We start from the raw sequence: 17,498 nt of genomic DNA on the forward strand, positions 1-17,498 counted from the left end.
GAATAGCATTGAGAACTATGTCTAGATACTCATGTTGCAACAGAAGAAAGGGTGGGGGAAAAATGTAATTGTAATGTATACATGTAAGGATAACCTGACCCCCTTGCTGTACAGTGGGAAAATAAAAAAAAATTATTAAAAAATATGCGCACGTATACACACGACAATGAAATAAACTTGACAACAGGGTAAAATTTGACTCCTCTATAGCAATCTGCACAGAAGATTTAATTGATTTCAGCTATGACGTGGTTACTCAAACACATGTACAACACCCCAAAGAGGGGGCATTTTCCAAGTAAGTTGAGGAAATTTTTAAATTTTCTGGCTCAAAATTTTTAAAAGTCAATTCATATGAACTTCATCAAAATATCTAACATTGGCCTCGCTCACAAGCACTTGGTGATAAGTGTTAAGGAAATACAACCAAGTATGGGAAAGCAACTTCAGTTATCTTTTTTTTTTTTTCTTCTTTCTCTTTTTAGGGCCGCACCTGCAGCACATGGAGATTCCCAGGCTAGGGGCTGAATTGGAGCTATAGCCACTGGCCTACGCCATGACCACAGCAACGCCAGATCTGAGCGGCATCTGTGACCTACACCACAGCTCTCAGCAAGGCCCCATCCTTAACCAACTGAGCGAGGCCAGTGATCGAACCTGCATCCTCACGGACGCTAGTCAGCTTCATTTCCGCTGAGCCATGATGGGAATTCCCAACTTCAGTTATCTTATTTATTGTATACTTATTTGTTTTCTGTTTCTCCCACTGAAATCACTGCTATTATCCTAACATCTACAAGAATGCCTAGCAACGAATACATATGTAGTACACAAAAAGGTGCTTAAAATGAGATTTTATTAAATACAAGGAACATATAAACTGATCCAGAGCGGAAATTATATAGTCAAAAAGAAATATGAATGAAGAGGTGCTATAATCAGAAAGTTCCACTACTATATTGAGGCTAGCTTTTTTTTTTTTTTGTCTTTTTGCCTTTTCTAGGGCCATTCCTGCAGCATACGGAGATTCCCAGGCTAGGGGTCGAATCGGAGCTGTGGCCTCCAGCCTACACCACAGCCACAGCAACGCGGGATCTGAGCTGCATCTGCAACCTACAGCACAGCTCATGGCAACGCCAGATCCTTAACCCCTGAGCAAGGCCAGGGATTGAACCTACAACCTCATGGTTCCTAGTCGGATTTGTTAACCTCTGAGCCACGCAGGGAACTCCGAGGCTAGTTTTCAGGTGGTACTTTACAACTGAAAATGAAATAACAATTGAAGAAAGATTAAAGCTCTTTGGAATTCAGGCATGCCAAGCCCAAATAATTGAATTTTCAATTACAGATCCAATGATCATCTAGACACTCAATAGAAAAATTGCGTATGGAGACCTTAGCTCCAGCCCCAAGTATGTCACTCGAAGAATTTGGCCAAGGGGACATAGTTTCTTCAATTATAAAATGAGTTTAGAATACCTGCCCCCTGCATTCTTTACAGAACAGTTGTAAGAATCAAGTACAATTGAAATGTATATATCCCTATTCTTCAGGAATCTATTACAAGCAAAATGTCCTTCCTCCAATTAACACTGAAAATCAGAATGTCACTGTGGCAGGAACAGAGGGGGGTCCCTTGAGGTGGATCTCCCTTGGAAGAAGAACTTGCTGATCAAAAAATTATTTTTCAGCTTCCAGCTGCAGCATCTGTGGGGTCTCCCAGAGCATTTGAATGAAGGTCATGTTTTTTTCCTGGGCAGCCTTTGGCAGTGACTCAGCATGGCGATGTCCTAAGACCTGGCCATATTCCTACACAACACGAGGCTCTCCCTATGGGAAATCTTGGCTCTGGATCTTACCAGTGGGCTGGGGGCTGCCGGAGACCCTTCCAGAGCTGCATCTCCGTCTCTTGCATTTCCTGCTCATTCCTCCCTCCTTCCCGCTTCCTCTCACAGGTGTCAGACCAACATCATACCCTGAAGGCTCTCCCACTACTCCTGTTTCTTCTTCCCTTGATCTTTCTTAGGCACTGCTTCCCATAAATGTTTGCACTTTTTTTTTTTTTTTTTTTTTTTTTTTTTGATCTTTGTAGGGCTACACCTGCGGCAATAGGAAGTTCCCAGGCTCGGGGTCGAATCAGAGCTGTAGCTATCAGCCTACGTCACAGCCACAGCAACCCCACATCTGAGCCGAGTCTGTGACCTACGCCACATCTCATGACAACACGGGATCCTTAAACACACTGAGCGAGGCCAGGGATGGAACCTGCATTCTCATGGATCCTAGTCGGGTTCGTTACCCCAGAGTCACAGCAGGAAGTCCAATGTTTTCGCTTCTAACTCCTGTCTTGGCATTTGAGTTCTAGAAGACTCACCTAACATGGCCTGCAAATCCCAGTCCTCTGACGCAACCTCTGTCATTATTATCAATGTCATATTTCTTTCCAGAGATTTTCATATGTGTAATTATTGTGGGCATTTTATTCCAGGATGGCTCTATCTCTTCTTCCTTGTAGCATCGTCTCATGTGTTTATGAAGAAGAGGGAGGTGACAAAGTGTTTTTGGAAACATAAGCCTCATGCTGTGCTGACCACCAACTGATGACCATTGATTTTAACATCAACACTTGGGGAGACTCAAACATTTCTTGAGAACACAGCAATGGATGGCTCTGCCCCAGGGAGATGTGAATCCGAGTTACTTGGAATTTTTCAATAGCTTTCTAGGGGGAGGGTCAGAGTCTTCCTGCACACAAGCCTGTGTCCTCTCTGTGGAGTCTGTGTCCATGCTGGCCCCGGTTTGCTGAAGTCCATTTGATAGTGACCACTAACCATACTGCCTTCAGCTCTGAGCAGTGTGCTTCTCAGCAGTCAAGCTCCAATTTAGACACTTTTTTGGGGGTCTTTTTAGGGCTGCACCCACAGCATATGGAAGTTCCCAGGCTGGGGGTCCAAAGAGAGCTGCAGCTGCCGGCCCACACCACAGCCACAGCAATGCAAGATCTGAGCTGTGTCTTCGACCTGCACCACAACTCACAGCAATGCTGGATCCTTAACCACTGAGCAAGGCCAGGGGTGGAACCCATGCCCTAATGAATACTACAGGTTCGTTATGGCTGAGCCACAAGGGGAACTCCCAATTTAGACACTCTTGTCTCTTGGTTTCTATGTTTTCCTGCACAGGTGAGCTTTAAGATAGACTCAGGTGGGTGTGAAGAGTCCCAGCTTTACAAGGAGCTTGATCAAGCAGCCCTGATCTCATTTAGAGGCATCATTTCACAGTGACCCTGTATCTCACCTTCTAATTCTTTTCAGCTTTACCTCTGCATTAAAACAACAATTACATAAATACTCCATGTATTTCACATGGAAGCTTTGGTAACATTTGAGGTCATTGTGTACTATTAATTTCTATCAGGACTCGCTCTCTCTGTTTTTGGCCATGTCCATGACATGGAAGTTCCTGGGCCAGGGAATGAACCCACGTGCTTGTGCCACAACTGTGGCAACACAGGATCCTTAACCTGCTGAACCACAGGGGAACTTCGTTTTAAAAAAAATATTTGGAGTTCCTGCTGTGGCTCTGTGGGTTAAGAACCTGACATAGTGTCCGTGATGATTTGGGTTTGATCCCTGGCCTTGCTCAGTGGGTTAAGGATCTGGCATTGCCACAAGATGTGGCATAGGTCTAAGATGCAGCTCAGATCTGGTGTGGCTGTGGCTGTGGTATAGGCGGGTAGCTGCAGCTCTGATTCAACCCCTAGGCTGGGAACTTCCATATGCTGCAGGTACAGCCCTAAAAAGGAAAAAAAAAAAAAAATTTACCCCGCTTCAAGAGTTTATTTATTCATATATTTTAACATGGCTAAATCTGCATTTTCAAATTGTTTCTCTCTGTCTCTTTTAAACTTAGCTTTTCAACTTAATTACAAAATCCCCTAGGGCAGAAAATGTATGTGTGTGTGCTTGGATGTAACTAGGCAAAAAAATGGATAAAAATCTGGGGTCTCTTCTTATGCTGAGGAAGATCAATAAGGTCTTTGAGCCTGTTTCCTCATCTGTGCTGTAAAACAGGAATAAAATGTAATCCTCTTAGCTTTGAGAGGGAACAGTATCACTACCCATGCGATGTTCCTGCGAGATACCAGCACTAACTGGGGGGCAGTTCTTCTTTTCCTTTGAATGAAGTCCACAATTGGAATTAAAATATATATTATACATACATTCACTCAGACTTAAGGTCCCCTTACTATGGAGTCTTAGTATGAATTTGCTAAGATTCCTTACTTGCTAAGATTCCTTACTTCCTGTCTATGAATTTGCTAATCCCCTTGGGCTTAAAGCTACTCTAAACAGAGTAGGCTGGAGATGATCCGATGGCCATTTCACAACATATTAAAAGCTTTTTTTTTGGTCTTTTTGTCTTTTTTAGGGCCACACCCATGGCACATGGAGATTCCCAGGCTAGGGGTCTAATTGGAGCTGCAGCCGTCGGCCTACGCCAGAGACACAGCAACGCCGGATCCTTAACCCACTGAGCAAGGCCAGGGATCGAACCCACAACCTCATGGTTCCTAGTCAGATTCGCCAACCACTGAGCAATGATGGGAACTCCTCCTAAAAGCACTTTTGATTCCTGTCCTTCAAGTGATATTCACAAGGGATAGTCACAAGTGATCTGTTTTTCTATACTGCATCCTTCCCTATAATTGAATTTCCAGAATTACAAAAGGACTGCATCCTTCCCTATAATTGAATTTCCAGAATTACAAAAGGGCTAACATTCACCAACACCTTCAGCATAAGGAATCATGAAAACATTGTAAATTCCCAAGTCCAAATGGCTTTGAAATAAAGAAAGGCAGCAGCGGGTCCTATAAAGAGCAGAGATCTGGGACTCTGACTTGGACCTGCCATGTGCTGGCCGCAAACACTGAAGCAAAGGCTTCTTGTCAGTCTTGCAGCTCATCTGTAACATAAGCATCATGAACACGCTTATGGCTTTTTCTTTAGAAGATATGTTTTAAAAGCCAGCTTTAATTTTTACATCTGATAAATATTTCGTCTGCAGTCTGAGCTTTTGAAACCATGGTTGAAAGTTTTTTCCTTCTACGAAGTCAAAGCAGCAATCCCTTAAAGCCACAGAAAACAATCTTCTGAAATAAAGGAAAAAAATGATTGAGGCATTGGATCCACCGACCTGAAGATGAGACAAAGGCCAGGCTACCAAGGCGAAAAGTGTCTGTCGAGAGGGAGGGGCTGAGTCAGGTAACACTGTTCCCTGTGGATCCCGGTTTTATCTTTCCCGTCAACGAGTATGATAGGAAAATACTTGTAGTGTTCGATGATGTCCTCCACCGAATTAAACTTCTGAAACACAGAAAGTTAATGAAAATGTAGGTACCTTTGTGTCTGCAGGTTCAAGTACAGCTTGAGATGCTTCGTTTTACTTAGGGAAGAGGTGAACGCATTGGACATTTTAGGAGACTGTACAGATGTAACAGAAAGTGATTTTTTTTTTTTTTGCTTTTTAGGTCATGTGTGGCATATGGAAGTTTCCAGGCTAGGGGTGTAATTGGAGCTTGGACCTATACCACAGCTACAGCAACACTGGATCCGCGATGCAGCTGCAACCTACACCACAGCTCACGACAACCCCAGATCCTTAACCCACTGATTGAGGCCAGGGATTGAACCTGCATCCTCATGGATACTAGTTGGATTCGTTTCCACTGTACCACAACGGGAACTCCCAGAAAGTGATTTTTTAAAAAGGGTATGGCTGAGAAGCTCTTGAAAAGTGAGTGATAAGATTGATAAGATAACAGGGGCAACCCAAAGGGAGCCCTCTGCAGCTCTTGAAGCTTCCCACCCACTAGAAACAGGTCACAGGAATGAGTGTCAAAGACAGGTGTTAAGAACAGGTGGGCACAGACAGTAATTCTTCTTTTCTTTTTCTTTTCTTTTTCAAGCTCCACTCCGCAGTTACCGTAAGTTCCTACTTACCGTAAGCAGTTTAGGAGCATTCATCACATAGCAGTCAACCACGGAGAATCCCTGGTGCCACCCTTACCTTGCCCCCAACTGGGACAAACCAACATGTAGAGAAGGTCAAGGCCTGACCTTCACTTTGTAAACTGGTGGGAAAGACCCGAGGGAAACCTCCCTCCTGGACACCCCTTTGGTTCTAGCACATTCCAGGGTGAGCAGAAGGTGTGCTGATGACCACCAGGCTGCTGGTGGTTCTTAGCCAATGTAGCTTCCTTCCCTAAGCTTCTTATGAAATAACAGCAGATCCTTAGCCTTGGCTGTTTCTAGAGATGTGCAGATAAAGTGCTGGGTGATTTAATGGAAATAAGATGATTTCCACTGTAGGGGATACAGGAAGTGCCCTGTTGCAGATACAGACTTGAAATGGGCTACATATTCTGGGTGAGTCCAGTGAAGTGGACAGCTGGGTTTAAAGACACTAAGAGCACAGGAATGAGTGTCAAAGACAGGTGTTAAGAACAGGTGGGCACAGACAGTAATTCTTCTTTTCTTTTTCTTTCTAGGGCCGCACCTGTGGCCTACAGAAGTTCCCAGGCTAGGGGTCAAATTGGAACTTTGACGGCTGGCCTACACCACAGCTACCACATTGCTGGATCCCAGTTGCATCTGCCCCCTACATTGCAGCTTGCAACATCATTGGATCCTTAACCCACTGAGTGAGGCCAGGGATCGAACCTGCATCCTCATGGATACTAGGTCATGTGCTTAACCCACTGAGCCACAGTGGGAACTCCAGACAGTAATTCTGATTGGCTGAGTTCGGCTAGGTTCTGGAAAGGGGCTACTGGGAGATAATCAGGAAGAGAGAGTTTGCCAGATCTGTGTTTTGTAACTTAGGGCAGCATTTCAAGGTGAGCAGGGCAAGAAGAACGACCTTCCCTGAAGAGCCAAGGAAACTGCAGCTCAGAGTGGGTAGTGACTTACTCAGAGGTCACACAGCCGGGGGCAGCGCCAGGAACACCATCTGGTTTTTCTGGATGCCCATCAGTTTTTTCCTTGATGCAGCCTTGCCTGTGAGCCCAGTGTTCCCACAGAGCAGGGTCACGATGACGCAGCCTGAAGAAGGAGCTGCGGTGGGGACGACTTTGATCCTCTATAGTTCTGCACACTCCACCCTCTGCCCAGCACCCCCCAGCACAGCAGGGTTTGCAGGCATCAGGGATATTCACAGGGGATGAGACAGTCAAGGTCCCTGTCCTCACCGGATTCACACACTGGCTTCAGGTGGCGGCAGACACAAAATAAGTCCCTACCCAAAGAGACCATTTCATTGAGGGATAATGTGCTGTGGAAATCATCAATCTGGGGCTTGAGAACCTGGCCAAGACTCCCCGGGGGTTCCTGGATCTGCTCGACTCCTGTTCTTCCTGGGAACTGAGTCAACGATACTCTCCCTTAAGCTCAGTGAGTTGGGTTTTGTCTTTTCACAGAAAGAATCCTGATTAGCTGGATAAGTGACTTGCTCCTTAGAGCCTGTTACTGGATCTGTGGCAGAGTTTTCAATGAGATCACCTATCCATCCATCCCAAGCAGGTACACAGTCAACACTAGCCCCTACCTGATGACCAACAGGGAGAGTAATTGCTCTGCGACAGTAGCTGTAAGTGAAGCGCTACGGAGCCCAGATGCCTGAGATCCAAGGGGAGGTTATGCTCTCTGCCTCCATTTCTCTACGAACGGTGATGCTGATGTCAACTGGAGGTTGGCACCTGCCATCTGCCTCTGCATGGCTGGAATCTTGAGCCACTGCAGCTGCCGACCCTCCACAGCCCCTGGAAGGAGCGCAGGGTGGAGATCAGGTGTGGGGACTCTGTGCGCTGGGAAAACTGGCAAAGCAGGTCTTCAGATAGATCTTTTCAGGGGAAGATTTTATGAGCCCAGTGCTTGCATCTCCTCCTATTTACAAAAGCACGAAAATCCTTCACGGTGGAGTTCCCATTGTGGCTCAGCAGAAACGAATCTGATTAGCATCCATGAGGACGCAGGTTTAATCCCTGACCTCGCTCAGTGGGTTAAGGATCCTGCACTGCTGTGGCTGTGGTGTAGGCCAGCAGCTACAGCTCCAATTTGACCCTTAGCCCGGGAACGTCTGTATGCTGCTGGTGCAGCCCTAAAAAGCAGCAGGAACCTTCCATAAAATGTGTGCTTGGTTGCCTCTTCCTCCCCCTTCACCCAAATTCCAAGTATCCTGGCCTTCCTCCCTACCTCTCCGGAGCGGTTTCTCAGAGCTAGCTACCTCTGAAACGCTGCCTCCCAGCATTTCAGAGGACGCTGCTATCGTCCTCATTTTGCCTCAAATAAAACTTAACTGTCAACTCTTAGGTTGTGCATATTTTTTGATAGGCGACATAACATGAGGACCTACCTCTGAGGCCCCTTGTGAGGGTTAGTCGAGTTGACACATACACAACATTTAGAAGAAAGCTCTGTATACAGTGAGTGCTCAGAAGATGTCAGTCAGTGCCATGACCTCCTCCCTGCCAAGTTCACCAAGAACATGGTCCAAGAGCCAAAGTCGCTGGAGAAATGGATAGACTCTCATTGCAAAGCCTTTAGGGAGGAAGGCGTTTTTATATTTCACTTCCAGGCATAAACTAAGGACAGAGCTTTCTTTCTCCTTCGTCATACTTGACCCAACAAAAAGTGATTTACAAAAGAAACTTTCCAGGCAGAACGCTTTTAGAAACCCACGAGGCACAAAGGAAATCCTTTTTCCTGGATTAATCCTCAGAGGGAAAATGCTTGCTTTGCAATCTCGTTCCTCTTTTCTTTAGGGTGACCCCCAAATAATGAATTCAGTAATAATTGTCTTGATCATCTACTACATGGATGACATTTTATGTGAAATTGTAATTTTAACAAGTGGTAGAATGTGAGCAAGGCCAGAGCAACAAATCATTGTATCGTGTCTTATGATTGACTTGTAGTATAATTGATATATTACTCTAAATATACTTCTTTAAAAAGATTATAATTAAGTTCTTTTATTTTAAATTATTGTTTTCAGGAAGGCAGAAAATGCCATCCTCATTTTAGATCTTAAAGTTTCTTTAAACCTTTGGTGGTTGCCCGAAATACCAACTGTAGGCAATGTTTCATGGCTAGAAAGGTAAAGAAAAGAAAAGAGAGAAAAAAGAGGAAGAGAGATAGATGCAAAGAGAGAAGGAGAGAGAAGCACAGGGAAAGTGAGAAATAAACTCATTCGTTAATTGTCTCTGTCTCCTAGTCTTTAAACTTTATCAGGTAAAGGTCTATCATAATTTTCAGCATCTTATTACAAACATTTGCAGGACAAGGAGAAGTCTGATTGCAATCACTCCCTTCTATGAGCTAGCTGCCAAGGAAATGCTGACAGATGTGATTTCTGGAACTTGGAAGCTGGTGAAGCTTTGCAGGGTTAGTGGGCAGGTGCCTCGCTGACTGGTCCAGGGCTGGCATTCTATCAGGTGCTAAATATTCCCATCTCCTCCCTGCTTAGGTGCACGCATAGATGCGCACAGATAAACAGGGTCTCTCCTGTAGGACAGGACTCTACCTTACTCGTCTCTGTGACCCCAGAATGGAGCCCTGGATCTAGGATAAGGTAGGCACGAAATTAATGCTTGGCCCCAAATCGAGCAAATGAGAGATGTGGACTGAATGGTGGCCCCAGCCCAAATACGCCCTGTCCTCATTCCTGGAATCTGTGAATACCACCTTCCAAGCAAAAAAGCAAGTATGACTTTATGTGACAAAAGTAGAGATTAAGGAGTTCCTGTCGTGGCTCCATAGACATGAATCTGACTAGTATCTATGAGGATGCAGGTTTGATCCCTGGCCTTGCTCAGTGGGTTAAGGCTCCCGCATTGCTGTGAGCTGCAGTGTAGGTCACAGAAGCGGCTCGGATCCCGGATCTTGAGTGGCTGTGGCGTAGGCAGGCAGCTGTAGCCAGGTTCAACCCCTTAGCCTGGGAACTTCCATATGCTGTGCGTGCAAAAAAGTTGGAATTAAGTCTAGACTTGAAAAGAACATCTACATTTGAAGACACAAAAGCCCAGAGAAGTTAAGTGACTATCTTGAGCTTGGTATGTAGTGTAAGGCAAGGAATCTTGAACTCTCACTGCTTCTCTCCTACCCTCCCTCCCCCTCCCTCCCCCTCCCTCCCCCTCCCTCCCTCCTTAGGAGTTGAAAGCAGCCTCTCCTCGCCTCCGAGCCACCTGTGTGTTTCTAGCCATTTACTTAAGTTTCTAAGCTTGTTTCGCTACGTGGAAGGTAGGAACAGCTGTTACATCAAAGAGTGGTTGAGAGTCAAAATAATACCGATAGACCAATTCTAGCATAAACACAGCAAAAACCAATCTCCTTTCCCTTTTCTGATTTATTTATAAAGGAATTAACGAAAGCTTTGATTCACTCTTCCGCCTGGCCGCCTATCAGCAGATGCGGCCAGGAGGCGGGCATGCGCAGTGCAGCACTAGAGGCCGTGACTGAGCTCCCGTTCCACGTGGGGACAAACCCACCTACCGGCTCCTCACGCTAACAGATGTCCTCAGGAACTGCTGCTGCAGAGGGAGAGCTGCGCTGAGGAGGGAGGGAGGGTGGCAGTAACATAGGATTGGCTCAGTGGAGGCTTCTTCTATTTTTTTTGTCTTTTTTAGGGCCGTGCCCTTGGCATACGGAATTTCTCCGGCTAGGGGTTCAATCGGAGCTGCAGCAGCTGATCTACACCACAGCCACAGGGGCTTGGGATCTGGGCCACGTCTGTGACCTCTACCACAGCTCAGGGCAACCTGGATCCCAGACCCACTGAGCGAGGCCAGGGATGCTGGTTGGATTCGTTTCCGCTGCACCACAATGGGCACTCCCACTGAAGGCGTCTGGACAGGCAGAGCTTAGACGTGTTTTACAGAATGAGTTTTCTTTTCTTTTTTCCTGTTTATCTGTAAAATTTTATTTCTTTTAAAAAAAAGAGAGGGAGAAAGAGCAAGAAGGGATCTGAAGCAATTTTTTAAAGTTAGCTTTTGTTCATTTGGTGGGATGCACAGAAAAGATTTCTTGAACCGTCTCCTGTTATATCCCAGAATTTAAACATTATCTAGGAGTTCCTGTCATGGCTCAGTGGTTAATGAACCCGACTAGTATCCATGAGGATGCGGGTTCAATCCCTGGCCTTGCTCAGTGGGTTAAGGATCCGGTTAAGGCTGGCAGCTACAGCTCTGATTCGACCCCTAGCCTGGGAACCTCCATATGCCACAGGTGTGGCCCTAAAAAGACAAAAGACAAAAAATAAAATAAAATAATAAAAATTATCCATGGTATAACCCTTTAAATAGATCACTAATTAAGAATACAGCATGCCTCACTGAGAGATCAGGCAGAATTTTGTCCTACTATCTAGGACTGAATCCAATGTATCATTTAAGTACATAATTTATTTAGAGGCACTTCTCAGTTTATTTAACTGAGAGATATCATATTTCATTCATGCCCATATGTAAAAATAACTTTCAGTAAGAATGTGACGTTATCTGTCCTATAGTCTTTTACCCTACCATTTTAATTCTTAAGACAGCTCTTCTGAGGGCTCTTAGACCAGTCAAATGACAGAAGAGAAAAATAAGTGGTTCTTATAAACCCAGAAGACAACATCAACTGAAAGTCTTCTAAAGAAAAATTACCATATCATGACAGTCTTATTCCACACAACTGTCCACCTCCCATAAACGGAGTACAATGAAAAAAAAATTCACAAATCTCAAGATAACCCTGCTGTCCACCTGCCATAAATGGAATACAATAGGAAAACATTTCGCAATCTTGGGATAACCCTGCTGTCTACCTGCCACAGATGGAATAGACAATAGAAAAAACATCCACAAATCTCGAGATAACCCTGCTGTCCACCTGCCATAAATGGAATACAATAGGAAAAGCTTTCACAATCTTCAGATAACCCTGCTGACAAGGAATGAAACATTTAAAGGACAAATAATTGGCAAAACTATTTCTCGCATGTTGGCCATTCTTACCGCAGTAGTATTTTTAATGGAAGACATAAGGATTCAAAACAATGCCTCTCCTAGCTGATACAGAATGAGTTTTCTTGAAGGGGCAACGCAGAATAAGGGGTGCCTGCAAGGGTGAGAATTGGCTGCGGGTCCATGAGCCGCAGTGTAAGAAGGGAGGCCTGCAGAAGGGGCTGGAAGGATTAGGTCACATTCTCTACCAGCAGGGCGGCGCTTTTCTCCGGTCCCGCACTCTTGTGGGTATGGGGTGACTTGGCCGGCATCCCCCAAAGCTCCCCTATCCTTGTCCTTAGGAAGCCATTGGAAAAGTGAAGCTGTCGGGTTACACCCACCTCGTCTCCTCGGAGTCCGGTCCCCAGGGCAAACTGCTGATTCCTCTCCAGGAAGCGGATCTTCACATTGTAGACCTTGTTCCCGTGAAACACCACCAGCACGTAGGGCTCGGCCCGGGACTTGGTGGAACAGTCTCGGACCAAGAACGTGCCATCCTGAAGCAAGAGGCAGGACAGGGATGCTGTCAGGCATGATAATAATAATCCACCCTCCTCGACGTGAGCAGAGTGGCGCGTGTGTGCGTGGGATTCCCAAATGGCTTTTGGCTAAACCAGTGTTCTTTATTCGATTTTAATGCAGTAAGTGTTTATGGAGGGTTAGGATGTCTAAGGGTTCTTGTTATTTTCTGAGAAGTGCCCCAGCCAGATCACAGCACCCCCTTCTTCTAAATCTTCCAACATCCCCTGCTGTCCTCAGCGTCATGCCAACAACCGCAGCATGACACGCATGGATAAATGCACCGCCTCTCCTGTGGTTTTAGCCTGCGTCACTCTGGTGTCGTCTCCCAGCCCTGGATGGTGGCGCCGGTCAAGCCACCAGTCCTCAGCTTTTGCACAAGCCACCCCCTCGGCATGGAGCAGCCCCCCCCACTCCCTCGCTGGGGGGCTACCCTTCACCTGTGGGTGTTCACACATTTCCCGTTCTGTTGATGCTCAGCTTATTCTGGAGATCGTGGGAGCCCCCGCAGGCTTTGAGCAGAAGCTCTGATCATTCTAACTGGGTCAATACAGGACTAGGGGTCCCAAAAGAGATGGGGTACTTCAAGGTCATTGGTATCAAAGTGAGTGGAAAGACTGATGAGGGAGAAGAAAATCGAGCTGGGGCAGAGGTGAAAGGAAGCTAGGGCAAGGAAGAGACAGGAGGCCATGTCTCGGGGATAGACGGAGACCCAGAGGCATCAGGGTCACCGACGCCCAGGGGTGGACAGCGAGGGTTTCCAAAGGCAGGCCAACAGTGTGAAATGGTCTGAGGGCTGTGAGTGGGCAGACCGTAAGTCTAATACAAAATAATCAGGCACACTCTGGGGAGCGGCTCAGCATGGAGGTCTGGGCATAAAAGGCTAAGAAATGGAGCAATCCTTCTAACCATCAGCTCTCATACAAGGCTTGGTTTTGTGGCTACACGTGTCATTTATATGATGAAACAGACCGAACATCTGTAATTGCCTAGATTCTTGTATGGAGGGTTATAAATAATATATAAAGACTAGACCTGGGGATCCCTTCGTGGTGCAGTGGGTTAATGATCTGGTGGTGTCACTGAAGTGGCATAGGTTCAATCCCTGGCCTTGGAACTTCCACATGCCTCAGGCATGGGCAAAAAAAAAAAAAAAAAAAAAAAAAAAAAAAAAAGAGAATAGATTCATAGGGCACACAGGAAACTCAGGGAACACTACTCGGCCATTCTGTAATAATCTACGTGGGCTATATGGGAAAAGAATCTGAAAAAGAATGGATATGTGTATATGAACTGAATCTCTTTGCTGTACACCTGAAACTTACACAACATTGTAAATCAAATATACTTCAATATAAAATAAAAATGAAAGTAAAAAAAGAATAGATGTAATTAGGCATATGCAGCACTTACTAACTATATGCTTTATATAGGTATTATATGCAATCATTTATATTTATAATAACTATCATGTATCTCTATAGACTTTCATATATATGTAACTAATATTTATAGATATTTATAATAATGTTTATAGTACTCTGTACTACTATAAATATATTAAATGGATAACTACTGCTATAAAACTATAGTGATATTATGATGATGCTGGCAGCCAAGGTTTATTGAAAATTGCCCTCAAGATGTCAAGCATTTTTCCATACATTTCATTTGGTCTTCACATATAATTTGAGGAGGTATTTTATCCCAATTTTACAGGTAATGGAATTAGGGTCTCATTGTCTAAGTGGATTCCCTAATGGGTCACAGCTAATCAATGGATTACCTAAAAGTCAAGGCCAAATTCTTGCTCTAACTATACCAACCTCCAAGTACATAAAGTGGGATTGAGGAATTTTCTGGTATCTGTTCTGCCAGAAACATTTGGCTGTAATTAAAGCCTTAAGACTCAAGCACAGAACATTGGGGAGAAGCAGCCAAGACACAGGGCCAGTTTTGGGGTTTACCATCTGAAATGCTGCAAAGAGTGTTACAATGAATCTGGGCAGTCCCACCATTTGAATTAAATTATCTTAAGTAAATGGGAAACACGTTTTGACAAAACTGAGACAAGCGAAATAGGAAAACAGGAAGTCGTTCAACTGCGATTGTTTTCTCAATGCTGTTTTGGGAGGAGGCAGAGACACAGCAGGGGAGGGAAGGAGTGTTGAGAATGCCCCAGTGTTGCTGGAAGGACGTTGTGTGACACATACATGGCCCTTGTAGCACCATCCACTCAGGGGCTCCTGGAAGCAGGTCTTCCATGAGCCATTTATTCCACTGGGAAAGAGGCTCAGGGAGTGTGACCGCTGATTAGCCAAGAAGAGGCAGGAGTGGGGCTGGGCACCACTTTGCCACCCATCCAGCCCAGCAGAGATCAGCGTGGGTGGGAATCCCCAGGAAGAGGCAGGGCGCCACGCCCGCCACCTACGACTCCCCTTCTAGAATGTAAAGAGGCAGCTATAAGAGGCAGCTGTGAATTTGTGAAAAGAGCGTTGATCTTGAGTACAGGTTCTGCCACCTTCTCTACCTTGTGACTGAGACCTTGACTTAGCCTCAGTTTCCTCATCTGGAGAATGAGATGGTTTCATTAATTCCTAATCTGTTCATGATACTTTGTTAGCAACTGCATGGATTTCCCGCTGTTGCTATAACAGTTTCCTCTGAATTTTGTGGACTGAAACACACATTTACTCTCTTACAGTTCTAGGGGCTGAAGTCTGATGTGGGTCTTGCTGGGCTAAAATCAAGTTGTTGGCAGGGCTGTGTTCCTTCTAGAGATTCTAGGGGAAAATGCATTTCCTTGCCTTTTCCAGCCTCTAGAAGCCACCACCAGTGCTTACTTGTGCTCCTCTCTGTCTGACTCTGACTTATCTTATAGGGACCCTGGTGACTACACCACTAAACTCTCCCAGATAATCCAGAATCATTTCCCAATCTCAAGATTCCTAACTAAATCACACCTGCAAATTCCTTTTCCATATGAGGTGACATAGTCACAGGTTTAGGGGATTAGAATGTGGACATGCCATGGTGGGGGAGAAGCAACTTCCACATAAGTTACCTTATTTTGTTTTATTATTTTTATTTTTTTACCTTTTATTTATTTAATTTTTTTTTTTTTTTTTTTTTTTGGGGCCAAACCTGCGACATATGGAAGTTCCCAGGCTAGGGGTCGAATTGGAGCTGCAGCTGCCAGCCTATGCCACAGCCACAGCCAAGCTGGATCCGAGCTGCGTCGGCGACCTACACTGCAGCTTGCAGCAATGCCAGATCCTTAACCCACTGATCAAGACCAGAGATCAAACCTGCATCCACCATCCAACCAGCACAGAGACATACAGAGTGAGGCAGGAACTGCTACATCAAAGCACACTGCCTGTTATGCCTTGTGACCTATGGGCAGAAAAGCATCGGATGACTACAGAAACAGTGCCGCATGCCCGGTAGAAGCGTTACCTTGTTCTCCTTCAGTAAAGCCTCTTCTACTGCCTGGCGACTGTATTCTCCAATGTACCATTCATTGTGCGGGACATCCTGCGGTTGAAGTTAAATGGTGAATATTTTAGGGTCAAAGGGGAGGTCTAATGACAAATTAATTAATTTTACCATTTACGTTCATTCTACCCGTGCCACATGACTATTGGATTTATAGTAGATATGCGGTACCTACTTCCTGTCCCTGGATCTCAAGATGGACACAGCTTAGGAATTAGGAAATTGGCATCACAAGGTCTGCCTGTCATTAAAAGTAACCAGAAACTTTGCTCCGTCGATTAAGAAAGGCGCTTTGGCACCACACTCCGAATAGATAATAAACCCTCCATCTATCAACGCTTTCTGAACCTGTACCTGCTGAAGCTTTTTGAGGTGGGGGGTATATTTTTTATGATGCCTGCGAGCCTGAGTCATCATGAAAACGGCAGGGGAGGGGAAGACAGGTGCAGACGGAAAGCCTCTTTATGCCAACTGCCTAAAGTCACATATGGTAGGACTGGGATTTGAACCCGAGTCTGTTTGGGTTTCTCTCTGTGCCATGCCACCTTCTCTCTCTCTCTCTCTCTCTCTCTCTCTCTTTTAAAAGGCTGCACAGTGGGCGTATGGAAGTTCCCATGCCAGGGATTTAATCTGAGCTGTAGCTGCCGGCCTACACCACGACCACAGCAACACAGGATCTGAGCTGCGTCTGGGACCTACACCACAGCTCATGGCAATGCCAGATCCTTAACCCACTGAGTGAGGCCAGGGATTGAACCCACATCCTCATGGATACTAGTCAGATTCATTACTGTTGGAATTTCCCCTGCTACCTTCTTTATGCCAATGTATTTCTTTTGACTGTGAAATGCACCATAACAGAGAGAAGGGCGGTCAGAGAGAGGCACTATGGATCTGCCTCCCTTTACCGAGTTCCAACTATAACGATATGAGATAATCCTTTGCCTGAGTCCACCATCTCCAAGGCCCTCCCTCCCTCATCGTCCCAGTCCACGCCTGCGAAAATTCTGCGAGGAAGGCATCGTTAGGACATGGAGGTTCAGTAAGTCAACATTTGTCACACAGTTGGCAAGAACTAGGGATGTGACATCAGGGCTTTTGGTCTCTCAAAGCCCATGGTCCTCTGAGGACAAACTTGATCCTTTCAATGATGGAGGCACCAAACACGTGTGCTCCCCACCGGGAGGGGCATGAGCTGGCTTCCCAATAACTCTGCAGCCCCAGTTCCTGTGCCCAACACCCCTCCCCGCCCCCAGTCTGAGCACATGGGACTGGCCAGCCAGCGAGGCTCTCTGTTGTCCAGACACACACAGCTTTGGGGGTTGGGCATGACCTAGTCCTAAGGGGTGCCTGGAACCCCTCATGTTCCTCACCCTCTTCCCGGCTATGCCAGTCAAGTTCGAGATCAATGTCATCACTTATTTGAGGCCACCTT

At 45.7% G+C, this 17,498-nt stretch overlaps 1 protein-coding gene across 3 annotated transcripts in view; it reads right to left on the reverse strand.

Moving 5' to 3' along the window:
• The window catches only part of CLNK (cytokine dependent hematopoietic cell linker), a 164,795-nt gene continuing 148,443 nt past the window's right edge, over window positions 1,147–17,498 (reverse strand). For 2 of the 3 annotated variants that reach the window (XM_021101016.1, XM_021101018.1), the window contains exons 17-19: window positions 16,025–16,102; window positions 12,388–12,543; window positions 5,008–5,369 (exon numbers count right to left, since the gene is read on the reverse strand). In XM_021101016.1, the coding sequence (XP_020956675.1) occupies window positions 5,223–5,369; window positions 12,388–12,543; window positions 16,025–16,102 (381 nt within the window). In that variant the 3' untranslated portion in view covers window positions 5,008–5,222. Of the gene's footprint in view, window positions 1,262–5,007; window positions 5,370–12,387; window positions 12,544–16,024; window positions 16,103–17,498 lie in introns of those variants that run through there. The other variant, XM_021101017.1, reaches the window with a different exon arrangement.

This window comes from Sus scrofa, chromosome 8, assembly GCF_000003025.6.
Source record: "Sus scrofa isolate TJ Tabasco breed Duroc chromosome 8, Sscrofa11.1, whole genome shotgun sequence".
Taxonomy (NCBI): Eukaryota; Metazoa; Chordata; class Mammalia; order Artiodactyla; family Suidae; genus Sus; species Sus scrofa.